We start from the raw sequence: 19,896 nt of genomic DNA on the forward strand, positions 1-19,896 counted from the left end.
GAAGGGGCCGGGCGGACCCACGGACCGGAGGGGGGGGGGAGCCGGACGGACCCACGGACCGGAGGGGGGGGGGGAGCCGGACAGACCCACGGACCGGAGGGGGGGGGGGAGCCGGACAGACCCACGGACCGGGGAGGGGGGGCGAAGGGGCCGGGCGGACCCACGGACCGGAGGGGGGGGGAGCCGGACGGACCCACGGACCGGAGAGTGGGGGGGGAGCCGGACAGACCCACGGACCGGGGAGGGGGGGGCGAAGGGGCCGGGCGGACCCACGGACGGGACCGACACGCGGACCGGGGGGCGCCGCTCTCGCCCCGGCGCTGGCTCGTTTTTTTTTTTTTCCTCGGGTTTTTGCGATTTTTTTGGGGTTTTTTTGTTTGTTTTTTTTCCGCGGGGCGGCGGGAGCGCGGCTGGGCCCGACACCGACTCACGCGCGGCGGCCAGGCGAGCAGAGAGGCGGCCCGGGGCCCGGGGAGCCCCCTTTATAGCCCGCTCCCCGGGGTGAAAGGGCCGCCGTGCCGCGGAGAGGACACGGGCCGGCGGGGAGCGACCCGCCGCCGCCCCGCAGGGCTGGGCCGCCCGCTGCAGCGACCCCTGCCGGGGCAGGAGCGGCTCGCGGCCGCTCGGGATCGCGCCCGGCCCCTGCCCCTGCGGGCACCGCCACAAGGAGTCCACACGGCAGCCTCCCCCCAGTCTGGGCAGGCCCCCCAAAATCATGAGCCCCCCCGGTCACCTCACGCCCAACCCCCCGCAGCTGGTCAGCCACCCCCAAATCATGAGCCCCCCCCCTCCAGGAATCTGGGGGTAACCTCACTCCCCATATCTGGGCAGCACCCCCAAATCATGAACCCCCCCTCCAGTAATCTGGGGGTAACCTCACCCCCACATATGGGCAGCACCCCCAAATCATGAACCCCCCTCCAGTAATCTGGGGGTAACCTCACACTCAACCCCCCCACATCTGGGCAGCCCCCCCAAATCATGAGCCCCCCTCCAGTAATCTGGGGGTAACCTCACCCCCCATATCTGGGCAGCACCCCCAAATCATGAACCCCCCCTCCAGTAATATGGGGATAACCTCACCCCCCACATATGGGCAGCACCCCCAAACCATGAGCCCCCCCTCCAGTAATCTGGGGGTAACCTCACACCCAACCGCCCACATCTGGGCAGCACCCCCAAATCATGAGCCCCCCCCTCCAGTAATCTGGGGGTAACCTCACACCCAACCTCTCCACACATCTGGGCAGCCCCACAAATCAGGACCCTCTCTCCAATAATCCAGGGCAACCCCCTCCATCCAAACCTCACACACCTTTAAGACAGACCCCCAAAATCAGGACCTCCTTGCTAATAATCCAGGTTGACCCTCCCAAACATCACAAACACATCAGGGTAGCCCCCTCAAACCCTGACTCCCTCCTCCAATAATCTGGGGTGACCTCATGCCCAAACCTTCGTGCACACATCAACCCCACCCCACCCCCCAAAAACTTGGATTCTTCTTCCCCAACAATCCTGGGTAACCTATCCAGGCAGCCACCCCAAAACCTGACTCTCTTCAACAAAACAGGCAAACCCTCTCTCCCTCTCTCACTCACCCCAATCCAGGGGCAACACCTACACTCAAATCCTGAGCAGCGCATCCCTGAGAATCCAGGGACATGACCCCACTCAAATGATAAGAACTGCTCACCAACAATGCAGAAGGTAAAATCCCGCCCCCAAATTCTGACATCCCCCCCCCTTTCCCCAGCAGTCCAGGGGCAAAATCCCAAATCTTGACACCACCCCTCAGACAACAGAGGTCAATTCCTACCCCCTGCCCCCCAAAAAATCTTGCTAATCTACCTGCTCCTAAAATCTGATCCCTGCAGTCAGGGGACAATTTCCCACCAAAATCCTGACAATCCCAGAACAACATTGCCCACCCTGCGTACACATTCTGTCATTCCCACTTCTTCAAAAGTCCAAGGGCAAAGCCACTTTCATTCATCTCCCGATTATCATTCCCACACCAAATAGGGGAAAATCCCCTGACTAATTCTGACACCCTTCCCCTTCACTCCACAAAACACACGGGCAAAGTCCTGACATTCACTTTTCCCCTACAAAACCCCACCCAAATCCTGGCAACTCCTTTTAACTTGGCCATTTTTGCCCTCCTTCCAACTGTCAAAGGCCATCCCCACCTCAAATCCTGTCAGTCTACCCCCCATGCCAATTCTGGGGCAAACTCCTACCAATAACCTCCCCCATGCCTCCACTGGGCTAAGGACAACCCACCACACAAGTCCTGACAGTCGTTCCAACCCTCCTGTCAGCCGCAGGGCAACAAAATATACCCCCCCATACCAATCCCCCCTTCACTCAAGTTATACCAAAAGCATGTTGCTTCTGCATTGGGAAAGCGGAGCTGAATATTTGTAATGGCACCAAGATAAATTCGTAGCCAGGAGGCGATGCCATCCCGTTCGCCAGTGAAGAGATGGAAATGTTGGAGCCAGAAGATTCCATGGCAGTTGGGGTTGGGCCATTGGAAGGGGCAGTTGGGAATGGGTCATAAGGACATGAGTCTGGGTCAATATGGGGTGATTATTTTTAATGGCACTTGAGAGAGATTCTTGTCCTCTCCCCTGCAAACAGTGCAGAGGAGGACTGCGATGAGGGTCTCTCTTCAGTCCATGAAGGGAATGGAATGAAGATGTTTTGTGGTGCTGTGACAATCATTGAACAGAAGGTTACTAGGCAGCTGATGAAACACAGGAGAGGAACAGTGTCATGGGATTGAAACTGAGGTGAAAAAGGAGGAAACCAACTGAGTCAGGAAGAAAGGGGGAGCAGAGAAAGAAAAGCAGCCAGTGAAATGCACCTGAAGACAGGATGTGCACCTGACTATTCTATCTCACTGCCCTGGAAGTGCGTGGCTCTTAGCTATGGTTTCGGAGATACCCTCACAGCACTGAGATCAGGAGTGACTGTAGCTGGAGTTGTTCCCATAGCAATCTGCCTTCTAGTATTTAGAACATCACTTTTCCTTGAACAAGGGCTAGTTCCTGAAGAAAACGCCAGTTCACATCATACGTTGCCCTGGAGCAGGACCAATGTGCTTCAACATCTCCCTATGGATGCCAGTTGTCATTCTCCATTCACCAGGTGAGTAAAAGGGTGAGGGTTGAACAGCAATGAATGGAGAAGAAAACTGCTGAAACATGCCCCAACTCCAGACTCACTAGAATCAATGCTCTGGAGATCCATAATTACGCAGACTCTTTAGTATAAGAGTTAGACACATCAGGGCATTAATGATGTGCAAGTTAAGAGAACCTAACATATCCTTCAGGGTCTTGTTGCGGTTATAATATGGCTTTTCAGTTATACAGCACATTTAATTTTCTTTAATCCTCGATAAAACCAATCGTTGTTTCTATTTATTGGTAAACTATCCTTCCACTATGGTAAATAATTTACAGTGGAAGAGTAAAAGGAATCAATGGATTAATAAAATATCTTGTTTTACAATATTTTTTGGTTGTAACTCCTTTCCAGCCCTCTGGCATTTTCTGCTTCGGAGCTCATGTCCTCCCAACTCAGCAGCCAGATTCCCAACGCCTCACAAGATCATTGGACTCTGGTGGCACCTGGGAGTGGGTAACAAAGCGTGACACAATGTTATTGTCTGTTTCCTTTCCACTTGCCATTATGTTCACTCTGAGGTTTGTACACTGCCCACCTGCCTGCTCTGGATCAGAACACTGTCAACCTGCAATTTCTATTTGAAAAATTTGGCCCAGAGTTTAGTGCTCCTGATTAAACTTTCTTGAAAGAATACAGTTTTAAATGGCCCAGACATCCTCAAAAACTAGGGCTGCAGTGGTCTTGGTACCTTGGAAACCATTCTGAATGCAGCATTTGCTTTAGCTGTTTGAGCATCCAGATCCCTGGGCTTGAGTATATTAAGATTATTCTAGATGCATATTCATTATAACTTTGTGTCCCCTTCCATGAAGTTGGAGTCACATGACTCCCACATGCTGTCTCCTTATACATGAAGGTTATATCACAAAGTGAATTGACATGCGGGTGGGGGGAGGGCACACAAGATCCATCTTCTGCTTTCTGTGCCCAAAACAGTTGGTGAGTCAAATGGATCCTACTGCTCTCATAGACTCATAGACTATCAGAGTTGGAAGGGACCTCAGAAGATCATCTGGCTGATTCCAGATGCTTCCGGGCTCCCTCTGACTGTGGGGCCTGGATCCCAGAGAGCTTTCTCTATCTGCACTCTTCAGGCCTTCAGAGGTGGCTGGAGCAAAGGTTTCTGATTATGTTCTCTTAATATTCCTTATTCTCCGAGTATGCTCCTAGTGATGGCAGGTCAGTGCAAGTCCCTTTGCCCTGTGGTCTTCCAAGGTCATTTATTTGTCATGATTCTGAAAAGTAATTCATTATGTACAGGTTTCAGAGTAGCAGCCGTGTTAGTCTGTATTCGCAAAAAGAAAAGGAGGGCTTGTGGCACCTTAGAGACTAACCAATTTATTGAAGTGAGCTGTAGCTCACGAAAGCTCATGCTCAAATAAATTGGTTAGTCTCTGAGGTGCCACAAACCCTCCTTTTCATTAAGTACTGGCACTGTACACTATGGTAAGAGGTAGGCTATTTTTTTAATATGAATTTTCAGTTGGATGCTGGAAGGTCACATTTCATCAGTGGTAGCCATAGACTCTATGTCTTATTGTATCCTCTGAGCCTGAGTCAGGATTTCTCATTAACTTTTTGGCTTTACCATTAGGGGGCAGACCTGAATCATATTAAAAGCAGAAGTGCTTCCTCCTGCATTTGACTGGAAGAAGGGTCAGGAGATGGGGACGATCATTTCATCCATTTAAAACGGGAGAACATAGGTGGGCAAAATTATTCACGCACGGAAACTTTGGCAAATAAATGTAGTTACTCCTTACAATCAGAGCTAGGATTGCTAGCCCTCCAGGATTGTCCTGGAGTCTCCAGGAATTAAAGATGAATCTATAATTAAAGATTATGTCATGTGATGAAACCTCCAACCAAAACTGGCAACCCTAATCAGAGCATCTGCAATATAACGAATGTCTCCTCTTGCCCAGTCTTGAGGAAGAGCTCTGTGTAGCTCAAAAGCTTGGCTCTCTCACCAACAGAAGTTGGTCCAATAAAAGATATTGTCTCATTCACCTTGTCTCTTGTCTGTTATATGTAACCTATCATTTAAATCAGCTTCTGTACCAGATGACTGGAGGATAGCTAATGTGACACCAATTTTTTAAAAATGCTCCAGAGGCTATCCAATTACAGGCCAGTAAGCCTAACTTCAGTTCCGGGCAAATTGGTTGAAACTACAGCAAAGAACAGATACATAGATGAACATGATTTGTTGGGGAAGAGTCAACATGGTTTTTGTAAAGGGAAATCATGCCTCACCAATCTACTAGAACTCCTTGAGGGGATCAACAAACATGTGGACAAAGGTGATCCAGTGGATATAGTGTACGTAGATTTTCTGAAAGCCTTTGACAAGATCCCTCACCAAAGGCTCTCAAGCAAAGTAAGCTGTCATGGGTTAAGAGGGAAGGTCCTCTCATGGATCAGTAACTGGGTAAAAGATAGAAGACAAGGTGTAGGAATAAATAGTCAGTTTTCACAATGGAGAGAGATAAATAGCGGGGTTCTCCAAGAATCTGTACTGGGACCTGTACTGTTCATCATATTCATAAATGATCTGGAAAAGTGAGGTGGCAAAACTCAACTATTTTCAGTAATTTGGAATCATCTTCAAGTCCAAAGCTGACTGAAGAGTTGCAAAGGGATCTCATGTGACATCTCCAGCAAAACAGACTGTGACACAACAGCACATTTCACAACCATGACATGGGTTTGGAAGACTTTATTTGACACCTTTTGCTGGATGTCTGACAGCTCACAATGTTAACAGCTCTGCGCAGTGCAAAGTGTGGGCTCTAAGGCACAGACTAGCTCCAGGAACAACCAGTCCACAGGGAACTTCTCCGAACGGAATATTGGAATATTGGAATAAAGGAATATTGCATTCCCGATTGACTCTGCCACCTCAGGAAATGAGTGAGGACAAGTACCGGGGGCCAGGGGCATTTATGTGTATTGAGAGCAATCAGGAGGGACTCACTTCCAAAACAAGTCTGTCTGACCCATATACATTTAACATACGTATGTCAGATACACAGCTGTATCAATGCCACTGCTGAGCCACCAGTTCAATACACAACTGGCCACTTGCTTGACGTCTGGGATGGGGAGGGTCTGTTACATAAAAAGACACTACTCACTGTTCCCCCTTTGTTCCTTTCTCTGCTTTGCCCTTCCTGGCATGGCACCACTGACTCAGGCAAGGGTCACGTTGATGCAATTAGAGGGTATTCAACTGGACCAATGCCAGCTTCTGCATAAATCCAAGAAAATAAAAACACAGGTTCAGGGAAGAGGGGTCTTGCGTTGGTTTAAGTGGAGGTATACTGCCTTCTTATATGTTATATAAAATAATAATGCCAAGAGAAGTGCACCGGGGCAATAGACAGCCTGTGGCTAGGGTGGCCAGATGTCTTGGTTGGGAGGAACAGTTCTAGTCTCCCAACCCCTTCTGTGGAAACAGGCCCTGGTTCTCATAGACTCCATGGCCATCTGGTCACCAGATCACACCAACTGCCCTTCCTATGCTTCTGTTTTATATAAACAGCATTTCCTACACCCATTCGGGCAACTTCTGAGCACTCTCTTACTACTGCCACTTCTCAGCTGATTGCAGTAGGAACCAAATAATAATCATCATCCTTGGCATTTATATAGGATCGCACAGAGAGAAGACAAAGGCAGAGAAAGCTTTCAAGAGACAGAGGACATTCTAGGGGCTGGTCAAAAGCCCATGAAGTCAGTGGAAAGACTGCCATTGACTTCAGTGGGTTTGGGATCAAGTCCATGCAGAGAACATGGCGATAAAGAAAAAGGGTAGAGGTGGGCCTGGCGGAACAGGCTAGAAAATTTAATTAAGGATCTGGAAGTTGGTGAAAACAAAGGAGGAGCCTGGGGTAAAGGATGCTTTCTTCCACTCTTCCCTTTATGGTAATGTATTTTCATATGGGGAGGGAGGATTGATGGCTGAAGAGGGGAAGAGAGAAGGAAGGGTATCCTTTTTCCTCGTAGTTCAGCTCCCAAGTCCTCCCCTCCATGACAGGTGTCACTTCGGAAACCTGCTCCCTTACTCTGTAATGCTTCACTGGATGAGCAAGGTCTGTCTCTCTCACAGACATCTGAATTATCTACATAGGGAATCCCAAACAGCAGCTGGCAAAGGCATTTTGCACAGTAATGTCTGATACTCCCTCCTGAAAACATTCTGATAACTGCATTGATCTAAGCACAGGATCAGGCAAATGTTTCCGTAAATCAAGTTCACTAGTGACACTTGGGAAGGCCCTGGTTTTAGGTAAAAGCCGAGCCACGGGAAATGAAAATGTGGACTGCACATAGTATTGAGGTCTTAAGTACAGGAAGTCCTGTGCTGGGATAATTCTTTGCAGCAGGAATGCATACTGGGTATCACAGGGTGTCAGTTCAGAGGGAGATGGGGAACTGTTACGTTTTCAACCAAGTCGTCCCTCAGGGTTCTGTGGTTTTGAATCAGCTTGTTACGCATAATGTCAAGCTCTCCATTTTTAGAGATCAACAGAATGGGGCTGGCCAACGGAGAGGAACCTCCCAAGTGTCCTGACTGTTTACGGCAATCCTGATGGGGGTTGGGTTCAGTTATCAAAGGACAGTTTGTGTGCGTGTGGTAGATTGTCTCTATTACTCGCCAACATGTCTCACCTCACTTAGATCGTGTCAAACAACATGCTGAAGCTAGGAGGAAGTCAATGTTTGAAAGTCAAGGTGCAGGAGGGAATATCTTTTATTGGACCAACTTCTGTTGGTGAGAGAGACAAGCTTTCGAGCTGACACAGAATTCTTCTTCAGGGCTGGCCTGAGGAAGAGCTCTGTATAAGATGGAAAGCTTGTCTTGGTCACCAACAGAAGTTGGTCCAATAAAAGATATTTCCTCCCCCATCTTGTCTTGCTAACATTCTGGGACCTTCATGGCTACAACACCACTGCATACAAGTGTTAGAAAGTGTCACTGCTTGGGAGCTCTGTGTCTCCAGCAAAGTCAAATCAGTGCCAAGGCTGGTGTACATTTTTCAGACTGCAACAGTCAGCTCTACCAGGGCCTGGGCTGGAGAAGGGAAAGGTCTGAATTAGGATCTGTGTATAAACCTCACCCATAACCTTTAGTGGAGCTGTACACAGACAAATACATTCAGTTCAACAAAAAATCTGCAAACCTGAAATGGAAAAGAGGGAGACAGTGTGATGGGGAGGGAGGGAAGATGACGTGAGGAATAAGAAGGGATGGCAAGGTGAGGAGAGGATCCTTTATTTCTGCAAAGCAGGAAAGAAGCTGTTCATCGAAGCATGCTTTCTGAGCAGTGGCTGCTGATGATTTTTGTCTCCATTAGGATTTTGTCAGGGAGGGATCAGAAAGCCCCAATTTCAGTAGCCCAGGAGCGGCAGAGTCTGGAAGTTCCACCTCTGGTCCCTGGCCCCTGGGGAGAATCATTCAAAGCAGGAGGAGCTGTGTAAGAAGCAGGTGGTATGGGAACTCCAGGAGAGGTGGAGGAGAGCAGGAACGTTGCAATCTGGCTGCTCCTAGAGGTGGCATCTCTCAGGGCACCACTTGCTGATGGCACACTGGACATGGCACATGGGGTTGTTGATGTCACTGTGGGTCTAGCCCTCCGGGACGAAGAGGCCATCCTATTGGACAGGAAGTTTCGGCGGGCTGGCATGATGGCACTAGGAATTCGGCGAACGGGAGCCCTTCTCATGGTGGTACTTGGATAAGCCAGGGGGGAAGCAGTCAAGACAGCTAGACCCGGGACAACCTCCCTCCTGGGTATTAGTACTTGATTGGCGGGGGCTGTGGAATTGTGGAGGAATGACCAGGGCCACATCTGAAAGGGCAGAAGGGAAGTGGCCATAGGCGAAGGCTCCATTTCAGCAACATAATTATTCAGGTGGGAGAGGAGTCGTAGCCGGATAGGATCAGCACCGTTTTGTCCCTCAAGGATACCAAGGTATCTGACAACTTCAGTGAGGCATTCACGGAAGCCGATACTCCTGTAATCCACAGCCAGGGCTCGGGCATCTAAGAACCCTGGGAGAAAAAGACATATATAGCAGCATGTCCACCAAGAGCACAGACAACTGATTTCACTACAAATTTTAACGTAATTGCGCATTTAACCTGAGGAATTTGGCGCCCCATGATATTATTGAAGCAAATAGCCGGGTGAGCTTGAAAAAAGAATTTGATGTTTACATGAATAAGACTAGCATCTGCAGTTACTCTAGCTAGGATAAAATGATCAGGGCCATCAATGTTCTTGGTTCAGGGCATAAACTGATCACCAGCCAGGATCAGGAAGTAATTTCCTTTTAATTCTGTCACTGGCTGCTACTGGAGGCAATATTCTGGACTAGCTGAGTCTCTTCTGGTATGGCCATTCCTAGACCAGCAGGTTGTGTGGTGTCTACTTCGCAATGGACAGCTTAATGGCCCCTCCCTGCATTTAGAGACAACTGTTTGACTCTGTTACTCATATTTTATTTAAACAGATGTCCAACTGGAGGATACGAGACAGTCTCAGACCTAAGACTATTGGCTCTAGAGGGCCCAAAGCCTTGGATTGTGGAGACGATCAATGAGGCACAATAAAACTACCAATTGTTCCTTCAGTCTCTTTCCTTCTTGGGCTTCCCGAGAGGATGGGCAATAAACCAGAGAGTGCAACCAGCATGGACAAAATACTGCACCACTTCACATTTTGGGGACCCTGTTGACACCATGTTTCAGCCTTGTAGCATAGTCAAGCTGAGTATTTAAACAATGTTCCTAGACCATGATGTAACTCTGCTAAAGTCCACAGTCTAGTCCCATCTACCCAGCGAGACAGAACTGTGTTTTAATCGAGTCAGAGGTTTACTGTGTTGAAACTGAGATCCCCGCCAGAGTCACTGGGCAAGCGGAGAATGGGAACTTTGCTCTTGCGGACGACGTGTATCCCCTTGTGTGTTACAAACTGTTAGATGGGGGGGTGGAAAAAGGCATGTTTCTATGCCGAGTCACTAACCAGACTCCAGGCAGTGCCAGGAAATGTATCCCAATGGGATGTGGAGGAGGCAGACTTTGGTTTGGAAGCCAGATCCATTTGCAAGCATGACTAAGTGTGTAGCCTTGCCCGGGTCTGTGTGCATAGCTGTCGTTGTTCTGGGAGTTGGCTGCCTTTTCTGTGGTAACACGGGACACACCATATGGCACACCTCAGTCTGCCAAGGCCTAAATGTGAGACCCTGACCCATATGCAGGAGAACAAATAGTAGCACTGGAAGTGGAAAGTCTCCCCATGGGAGAGCCGCTTCCTTTCAAAAGCAAACACCAAATAATTTCTATAACCTTCGTGTTAATGATTTCTGGAGTAAACAACGGACAATAAGAATGGGACGCTGCTCTCAGAGTCAAGGGTGAATTTTCCTCCCCTCAAAAGAAATCCTGTCCCCCTAGGGGAGATCAGTGGGAGTCTTGCCATTGCTTTTAATACAGCCAGGATTTCACCCTCAGTACACACGTTTACAGAAGCGGTTCTCACCTGTTCCTCCAGTGGCATGAAGCATTTTTAAATGGTCCACTGTCATTTGCAGGATCTCTGCCTTCTCCAGCTTGGAGGAGCCCTGTGTATTGAAAGCAGGGAGGGGCAGAGAAAGAGAGACTATCAATCCACTGTTTTAAAATCTAGGATTCCATCTCATTAAGGGAGCCATCAGCAAGGGGACCTGAACTTTCCAGAAATGGGCAGATGAACAGATTCAGGGTTTGGATTCAGACTCATCTCGAATCAAGTGGTAAGGAAAATGGATCTCCCCTCAAAAGATGCTGTGAGGCAAACTGAAAATCTCTGTTTCCGTTCGTCCCTGCTGCAGCTAAATGTCTTTTATTCTCCATAAGGTTTCCTGGAAGATTTATTACCACCCTATTTTACCACCTACTTATCCTCTGAGTGATAATAATTTAGAGCGTTTATGGGGTTTTCAACCCTGAAGAATCCTAACAGGATCTACAGACTGTATTTAACAATTACCCATCAGTGAAATGCAGACACCTCTGGGGTGGAATGCAGCAGTCATTGTGCGCCGTTGACATTACGTAACACTTTGGAGCTGGACCAGTGAAGAATAACATCTCCAAATGTAGTTGCAGAAGGAATTTAGGTAAACAGAATGGCATTACCCAAGTTACAATCTGAGCACGACTCTTGGGTTTAGCACCCCAACTGGGAAAAGTACCCTGAGAGGTTTGGGGCCTTTAGATAAACAGATGTTAACAGGGGACAAAAAGAAACAACAATCACATATGCCGGACATGTGACTTGGATTTCAGGAGATCTTTTCACAGAGAATGGGTAGGACCTGGTTTTTAGATCTCATCCAGAAGACAGCAGCTGCTTAAGCATTAGGGCAGCATTGGCGACTCAGAGAGAGGAATGCTGCCTACTCCATCACCAGCATCTCTTTCTGCAGCACCAGCTGGTGGTCCTCAGATCTCCTACCCAAGCTCTGACTGCTGTCCAACCCAAACCCTGCTCAGCTAATGAGAGCTAATTAAATTAATGCCTAGGATGAAATGGCTGTAAAAGCAAGATGCCTCCCAACCATTGAACCACAACCCTGATTTGGGCTGCCTGAAGATAATTTACTCTGCTGATATGACCCCTCTCTGAATGTTTGTTCATAAGCACCAGAAGGTCTTTTCTTTAACATAAGAACATAAAAGAATGGCCCTACTGGGCCAAATCAAGGGTCCATCTAGCCCAGTATCCTGTCTTCTGACTCTGGCCAATGCCAGGTGCCCCAGAGGGAGTGAACAGAACAGGCCATCATCAAGTGATCCATCCCCTGTTGCTCATTCCCAGATTCTGGCAGACAGAAGCTAGGGACACCATTGCCTTTCTTAAAACTATAAGCCCCTGGGGGGAAAATGGTCACGTCTAACATTCTTCACGTACCTGCTTCTCAAAGGCAGTGGGGACTAAACGCCGCAGTTCAGACAGGCTGCTGTTAATACGGTCACGGCGCCGTTTCTCAATGATCTACAAAATAATTCCATTCAGAGGAGCGTAGCTGGGCCCCATATCCCATAATCATTTTTAGACATATACCTCCCATTTCTAGAATGCCTTCCATCTAGGGATCTCAAATTCTTTAACAAGCACTGGTTAATGGAGCCTCATAGCCCTCCATGGGGTACAGATTGTCCCCCATTTTTAATATCTACAATTTTAGATAGGCACTTTTCATTAAATGAAATAAATCAGTGTTACCAATGGAGAAACTGAGGCATGGGGGTGGGGGGAGTTAAATGACTTGCCCAACAACACTTGGGGTGGGATCCCAACCCCTATAGGGTGGATAAAAGGGCCAGAGCAGCATTAACATGCCCGACAAGCCCCAGTTGCCACTGAGGACACTTTCTCCAGTGAAGGCAGGGTGGAGGAAAAGCTGTACCTTCAGAGGACCCCATCACAAGGGACGTGCTAGACACAGGGCAGCATCATGCAGCCCTAGGGAGATTCCAGCCAGTGCAGGGTCCAGAGGGCAGCTCAGGGAGGATGCTGTGACTTAGGCCACCAAAGCTAAGTTATGCCTGGAGCCTCTCCAGGCCCCAGAAGAGCCCAGCCCCCAGAAGAGCCCATCTCTGGTGTTGTAGAGTTGGAAATAGAAGCCTCTTTCCTATACTGTTCTAACACTGCTTCTCCCTTGGGATATGGAGCTCACCTTCGTTAACAATAGAGATCCATGAGACAGAAGGGTTACAACGGCCCATTTCTTTGCTGAACTATAGCTTACTCGGTAATGAGCATTAAAAACCTTACAGCATTCACATGTCCTCAATCTGTGCATGCCACTGACGGGCACAATATGGCTGTTAGGTTTTGTAGCATAAATGCTACTCACCCCTCTCCGCTTCTTCCTGGCTTGTATCTGAGATGTGGTGGTGGGAGAAACAGCCCTGGATACTTGGCTGTATAGAAAGAAGAAGAAGAAAAAAAGGGAGTGGGGAGGTGTTTCAGCTGCTGTCTATTTGTTAACCACACACACAGACTTTACACCCACTCTCCACATGGGATTTCCCACCTAGAAGGGAGTCTTGAGATTTCTGTACCATTTTAAGCACAGTCTACTTAGAGCTAAGTAAAGTGGGAGGTGGCAAGGGGAGCTGGGTGGGACTTGGGATCTCTCCTCCCTGAAAATGCCCATCAGACTGCAAGAGATTTCTGGCAGGCCGTTCTGCTAAGAGGCATATATTGTCTTTTGGTATCAAAATAGACAGCATCTTCCTGACTTGTTGCAAAAGCAAAGATCTGATCTTTAGAGTCCCTGGTTTTCTCTGTTCTTCCAGATTTCAGATCTCTTTTATAAACCTGCAGCATTTTATACCATCATTGTGATAATGGATCCGAGCACCCACAACTCCCACTGATGTAAGGAGGAGTCAGGGAACTCATGCCTCAGGATCAGGCCTGGTGACAGCATTTATGTGGTTGGTCAGAGCTTTCCTGGATCATGCAATTATTTCCCTGAGAAGAACACTTCTTGCAGCTGCATGTTTGCTTCTCCTGTGACAGACATAAAGTTATCCTGGATTCCCCAGGGCAGTATCTGGTTACACAGCAAACAGCTGAAAGGTAAACTTTTAAACGGACAAAACCAGTTGCTCCCCATAATTAGAGGGACTGGAGCACCATAGAGATGGAGCTCAGCTGTGAAGGCGGAAGTAGGTAGAAAATGCCTCGTTACATTACTCAGCACAGTGATCACTGCCTGCCAATAGACAGTCCCTGAAGGCGCTGTTGTCCCCAACCAGATGTCACAAGCTGCAGTGTAGAAGCCCCGGAAAAAGAGATCTAGAATGGGAAAAACTAGGGGAGACTGCTCTTCAGACCTTTCATCAGCTGAGACCCAAAGGTGAGACAAAAGACCCAAAGTAATGGTGCAGGAAGCACAATACAAGGGGAGGTCAAATCTTTAATATAAACAACATTTTCATCATCTCACTGTTACAATTCTGCTGTATAATGCAGGAAAATAAATGCAGGATAAGAGCAGCTTTGCATGGGACATAGGTACGTTTGGATTTCAAAGGAAGCATATCCTTTAGAGGGACAGACAGTTAGAAGATGGGGGACTTCACAGATGTGGAACCCATGTGTATGTTTGAGAGAGAAGCTACAAAAGTCCTCTGCTTGACTTATCTCCCGTGGTCCTTGGGAGACTTTTCTCTCAACCCCAGCTCCTGAAACTGACCAACTGCTGGACTGTTCCTGCCTCTTGAGACATTTGAAGCAAAGATGATAAAATCTAAACACAGTTTACAACATTCTCCAGTACAGACATCCCAAGGGACCTGAAGAGCAAATAAGAAATATACGTCTGGAAAGGGGTTTGGGTTCACTCCATCAAACCACAATATTTTTCAGTTTGACAGAGCATTTTAATGGCAGAACCTGTTAAATAAATCTCTGTAGGCAGAGTGTGTTCTGCATAACAGGCCAAAACCTAGAATGAGCACGGTCCATTAAAAGTACATTTTGTTAGGCACAAGGTGGGGGGTTTCCAGAAGTTGATTCACTATAATTCTTCTTCCATATGGCAAGAGAAGTGATTAGTAACATTCAAATAACCAAGTCCACATTAGTGAGCCGGGGCAAGAGGGCAACCTTCACATGGTGCGTCTGTTATATGTTATTGATTAACACAATGAATGTCGTCAAAAGGCTACTGGACATGGATTTGTTGATCTCTCAGTACGAGTAACAATGTTTCACATAAATCACACACAATGACAAACTCTTACCTTAAGTACCATCTCATATACCCCATTTTTTGTAGTCTTTCCATGCCTGCTGCGTGTTTTCCCTGTGTCTATGTGTATACTCTGTTTGTGTGTGTGCATGGTGAGAGAGTGGACATGGGAGAGCATTTGCATGTGCTCACAGCAAGGAGTATTTACTCTTATTTGTACTGTTGTATGTGGGATTGTGTGTGTATATATGGTACAGGGATGTGATTTGATGTGCAGTATGGGTGTGTGGTGTATGTGTCCAATAGAACTCACTAACAGTCAGTTTGAATACCCTGAACCTCCATTTGTAGGAAAGTAGAAAGTCCCATTTTGTTTGAATGCATTGCTCTTTGCAAACTGCAGTTCCAGACACTGGACGGATGGATTTGGCTTACTTCAAAAGGGTTTCTTCCATTTGACTGAGGAATTTAAGGCGATTTGGTCTAAGTTTCTGGAGGACTATGACTGATACATTTCTTGTTGTCTGACTTTGTCATTTGTAGTATTGTTCAGCTGGCTATTTAATAAACAAAAATAATCACTTTCAATCTGTACCAACCTTCAGCTCAGGATCTCTGCCGTTTACAAACCCGAGTTAATTATGCTTTGCAATGCCAGCAGTTTATCCCCAAAGTCACACAGCAAATCAGTGGTGGAGTCGGGAATCAAACCCCAAACTCCTGACTTACTGTCCCAAATTACTCCAAGCTCTAGGCAACACTCCCCACTTGGCGGTGTTTCTCTTTGCCTGCTACATTTCTTACACTAGTACATTACTTAGGTTGTAAACTTGTCAGGGCAGGAACTGTTCTTTCGTTACGTGCTGGGTGCTGTACAAACACAATGGGGCCCCTACCCACCACCCACAGTATAATAAATTATATAACAATCATAATGTTATGTTTTACATCTTGCTTTGGAAATACATATTTTCAATTGCAACAGAGATCAACCCTATCTCTATGGTTGTTCCCTGACATAAATGATTGAGACGGTTCCACTATGTACTGTTATGTCCAACAGTGTGTTGTAAGACAGACTGTGGCGTTGTGCTGTATAGATCTGTGATGTGATATATGACATGTGCGTTGGGAGGGTGGATGATATACGGATACACTCCATAGTTGTGTTACCGCTGGATGCATGTGTGCTATGTATTTGTCTAACGCCACTAACGTGTGTTATGTGTTGGGTAAATTGCTCTCTGTTGCCTGTACGGTGCCGAGTAACGCTGAGTGCTAATATCAGCAAGTACTAATGTTCTTTAGGGCCTAATTCTGCGAGAATCTGAGCATATCCCGCTGAGGCACCTAGCAAGAGATGCTCACAGAATGAGGCCATGGGTGATTTCTGTATTCAAGCTATCAAGCAGCGAAGGGTTTATTTCTACGGGTGCACTGGGGGATACTGGGCTGTAGACATGAGTGTTCACATGCAACTGATGCATAAGACAGAGAAGAAAACAAGTTTCAGAGTGCTTTGCACATTCCTCCTCTGTCTGTTTCCACGGGCAGTGCCTGGGCTGCTGGCAAACAGATGACACAGCGTGGGAACACAGTGCTTTGAGGAACAGCAGCAAGGCTCCCTTAACATACAGAACTGCAGTGATCAGGGACCTTGCAAAGAATTAAAATAGCACCGTAGAGGGGGAAATCGCACAGGGCCAGCTCCTTTCCTTTAACCGTCTTCCCAAGCTGCAGAGTGCTCGAGCCTGAGAGGAGCCCAGGTGCTGAAACTCAGCTCCCTCAATGGGTAATGTCCATTGCTAACATTATTTGGTTTGTACAATGTAAAAAACTCGTACCGCGGGAAAACCACAATCCCTCCCGCATTCAATAAAGAGCAAATGAACCTTGGCCTAACCGGGCAATGGGTGCATTATGACTCCACGGGCAGAGTGTCTAGTACAGGACAAACTCACTCATCCAAAATTCTTTGGGAGGTTTCAGATAAACAGCGCTGCAGATTATAGATACTGGCCCTTGCATTGGGGGAGCATACATAGCTGTCTCTTGGGGAGCTAGGAGCTTGGGTTAAAAAAGGTGAGATTATTCCTTTCCCTTAGCCATGATGGGAGAGTGGGAAATCAGTTGCATTAGCCTTAGCCTTTCCTCCAAGGCTGGCAGTTCACTATCCCTTCACTGGGGGCTGGGGTGAGTTTCTGTCCCTTGCTTTCCAGCTGTGAGGTTTATGATGATGATTAACCCTGGTCATTCGCACTTTCCAGTCCCAGAGCATTGCACAAATCATCCTCACACCCTCCCTGCCCATTCTGGGATTAGCCCAAGTTCACAGAGGCGGGTCAGCCTGTGGCCCCAAGTGGGTGGCCTGGCTGAGATGGGAACTCCCAGTGCTTGGCTCTGGAGCTGCTGGAAGGACCCTGCTGGGCTCTAAACCCACCTCCCCGGTGCATAGGTGCTGGAACTAGGGGGGTGGCCGCCCCCCACTCCCTGGAAGTGGCTTCCATCATCTCCAGGGTTTACAGTTTGGTTCAGGGGCTCTCAGCCCCCCTACTGTGCAAATTGCTCCAGCCCTCCCTGCCCCAGTGCACCCTGACCCCCATGCCAGCCCCCCCCCGCACTGCCCCTCCCATGTGCCCTGACCTGTCCCTCCTTACCTGTATTCCTCCTCTTTGCCCACGTCTATGGTCCCGTCCGACTCCGAGCCCGACCAGCTCTCCTCGCTCAGCCGCTTCATCCTCCGAGACAGCGACGGGCAAACAGCCTCCCCGCACGTTGGGGTCTATGGGGGGGGTTGTCCCGCACGTGGGGGCGATCGGGGGTCTATGGGGGGGAGGCTCTCCCGCACCCTCCCCGCACGTGGGGGCGATCGGGGGTCTATGGGGGGGAGGCTATCCCGCACCCTCCCCGCACGTGGGGGCGATCGGGGGTCTATGGGGGGGGAATGGCTGTCCCGCACCCGCGGGGGTGGATAGGGTCCGTCGGGGGGGGTGGAAAGGGGAGTTGGGAGCTGTCCCACCCTGGCCGGGCGCTGTGCGATCGGTCCCGTCTCCGCGGCCCTGCTCCCCTTCTGGCTGTAGGAAGGGAAGAGACCCAAGTCCCCCCCCCCGCGCCCCCGCCGGGCTGGGAAGAGGAAATCGCCCCCGACGCCTACGGGCAGCTCCTCCGCCCGCTCCCGTCCGGCCCCGTCTCGCTCTGCCCGGCACGTCCCTCGCCCCGCAGTGTCGGATCGCTCGGCTGCTCCGGCTTTCCCAGGTTCCCACTCCCCTCCCTGCCCCCGCCTTCCTGTCAAAGGAGCAGCCCGTGTGAACCGGCCCGGCCCCCCCCCCTTCCCCTCGCCCCCCTGCCCGCCTCGGTGATTGGTCCCCGCCGCGGTTTAAAGGGACCAGTGACCTCACTGGCAACAGAAAACCGTGGGAAAGCGATGGGCCTGATAAAGGCCTGGCTTGTTGCAGGGAAAAATCAACATCCCGCCCCTCACGCACAGCCGTCGGCGGGGCTCCAGCGGGTCCGGAGCCCTGGGATTCAGATGCAAACCAGCTTGGCCTAAGCTCTGGGCGGTTTTCAAAGGGCAGAGGCTGGGCTGGTGCTTTCAGTCCTAATCAGGTCATAAGAACATAAGAAGGGCCAGACAGGGTCAGACCAAAGGTCCAGCTAGCCCAGTCTCCTGTCCTCTGACCGGCCAAGGCCAGGTGCCCCAGAGGGAGTGAACAGAACAGGGAATCACCCGGCCACCCCTCATGTCAGGTGCCCAGGACTGGAGCTCCAGCCGACTCTGGGGCTGAGACACTCCGAACCCCATCTAGCTGCAGTTCAGATCCGGTATTCTTCCCAGCCCGCTCTCCCTGCCCCACCTCTCTTGGCTTGCGGCTCTTCCTTCGTGACACTGGGGCCCCGATCCTCGGAGGTACGTAGGTTCCTAATTTCCATTGCACTCATTGGGAGTTAAGAGCCTAGCTCCCTACCCTTTGTATTCTCTTGTGAAAAACCACAGGCCCCTGTGATAAATGGCTTTTTTCATCTCTTCTTGGCCACCTCACCTGCACTCTGCCCTCTAACCCTGCGCACTCTAACCTCTCAAATCCTTGAGCAGCTTCCAAGCAGCTGCTATTAAAGCAAAGAAACCTGCCAACTAATTTCTACCTTCTTTCCTGCAAATGGGGCCTTTCCTCCAGAATTACTCAGCGTACATCTCAGATCAGTGTCACATTCCACAGAGCTGGGTGGGGGATTATTTTCCCCCCTCGTGGAAGTTTTTGATATTTTGGAAATTGTTCCCACCCTGAATTGGGACCTAAAGTCAAAATCTCAAACATTTTTGGCCACTGGGGGAAAAAAAAAAAACAGTTTGGGTCATTCAAAATGTTTTGCCTCAATAATTTTGAACTGGTGTGTTTTCAATTTTGACCCCCCCCCCCTTTTTAAAACTATATTTTAGCTTAAATTTGAAAACAAGAAGCTGTTTCAAACTGGAAAGCCAGACTGCTTCATTCTAAAAATGTCAAAATGAAACATGTCAACAATTTTAAAACTTTTTTTTTTTTTAGTAGAACAATACATTGCAACTGACCTGCAAAACGCTTCATTTCTGATGATTTGGCATTTTCTGATGAAAAAAACCACAACATTTTATGGAAAAATTCCCAACCAGCTCCATTCAGGGCTGATTTAAGGTTTGGTAACTCATGAACCATTCAGAAGAGGAACCAGGGCTTCATTCCGACAGAGAGGAGCTGGGATTCCCCACTATCCAATGGGATAGAGTATTTGTTTCTAGCAAGGATAAATTGGGAGGTATTGGCCCTTAAAAGCATGACACAAGTTACAGAAAAGCTCTTTTCATGAGGTTTCTAGTTGTACATTTTCTCTCTACCTGAGGCTTGGGCATCTAGACTCATGTTACTACAGCCCTTGGATTTCTATGCAGAAGGATATGAA

General features: G+C 48.7%; 1 protein-coding gene across 2 annotated transcripts; it reads right to left on the reverse strand.

Moving 5' to 3' along the window:
* Positions 1-5,902: 5,902 nt before the first annotated feature.
* Positions 5,903-18,196, reverse strand: HEYL (hes related family bHLH transcription factor with YRPW motif like). 2 transcript variants are annotated; one of them, XR_012155620.1, is made up of 6 exons: positions 17,616-18,196; positions 13,111-13,177; positions 12,162-12,245; positions 10,749-10,830; positions 8,385-9,256; positions 5,903-6,448 (listed from the first exon to the last, which is right to left on the reverse strand). XR_012155620.1 is itself a non-coding variant. In XM_073317665.1 (5 exons), exons 1-5 carry the CDS (start codon positions 17,693-17,695, stop codon positions 8,577-8,579), a joined length of 993 nt encoding a protein of 330 aa, XP_073173766.1. In that variant the 5' UTR covers positions 17,696-18,196; the 3' UTR covers positions 5,903-8,576. The 2 variants fall into 2 exon arrangements, 1 of the variants encoding a protein (XP_073173766.1); XM_073317665.1 differs by having other exon boundaries at positions 5,903-9,256.
* Between the last annotated feature and the right edge of the window lie 1,700 nt (positions 18,197-19,896).

This window comes from Lepidochelys kempii, chromosome 19 (assembly GCF_965140265.1).
Source record: "Lepidochelys kempii isolate rLepKem1 chromosome 19, rLepKem1.hap2, whole genome shotgun sequence".
NCBI classification, from domain to species: domain Eukaryota; kingdom Metazoa; phylum Chordata; order Testudines; family Cheloniidae; genus Lepidochelys; species Lepidochelys kempii.

Excerpts from the sequence above, each read along its gene's own strand:
- HEYL (XM_073317665.1), bottom strand. The coding sequence starts at position 17,695 with ATGAAGCGGCTGAGCGAGGAGAGCTGGTCGGGCTCGGAGTCGGACGGG. Across the intron at positions 13,178-17,615 it reads GGCAAAGAGGAGGAATACAG|CCAAGTATCCAGGGCTGTTT; the intron begins GTAAGGAGGGAC and ends CTTTCTATACAG. Across the intron at positions 12,246-13,110 it reads CCAGGAAGAAGCGGAGAGGG|ATCATTGAGAAACGGCGCCG; the intron begins GTGAGTAGCATT and ends ATTATTTTGTAG.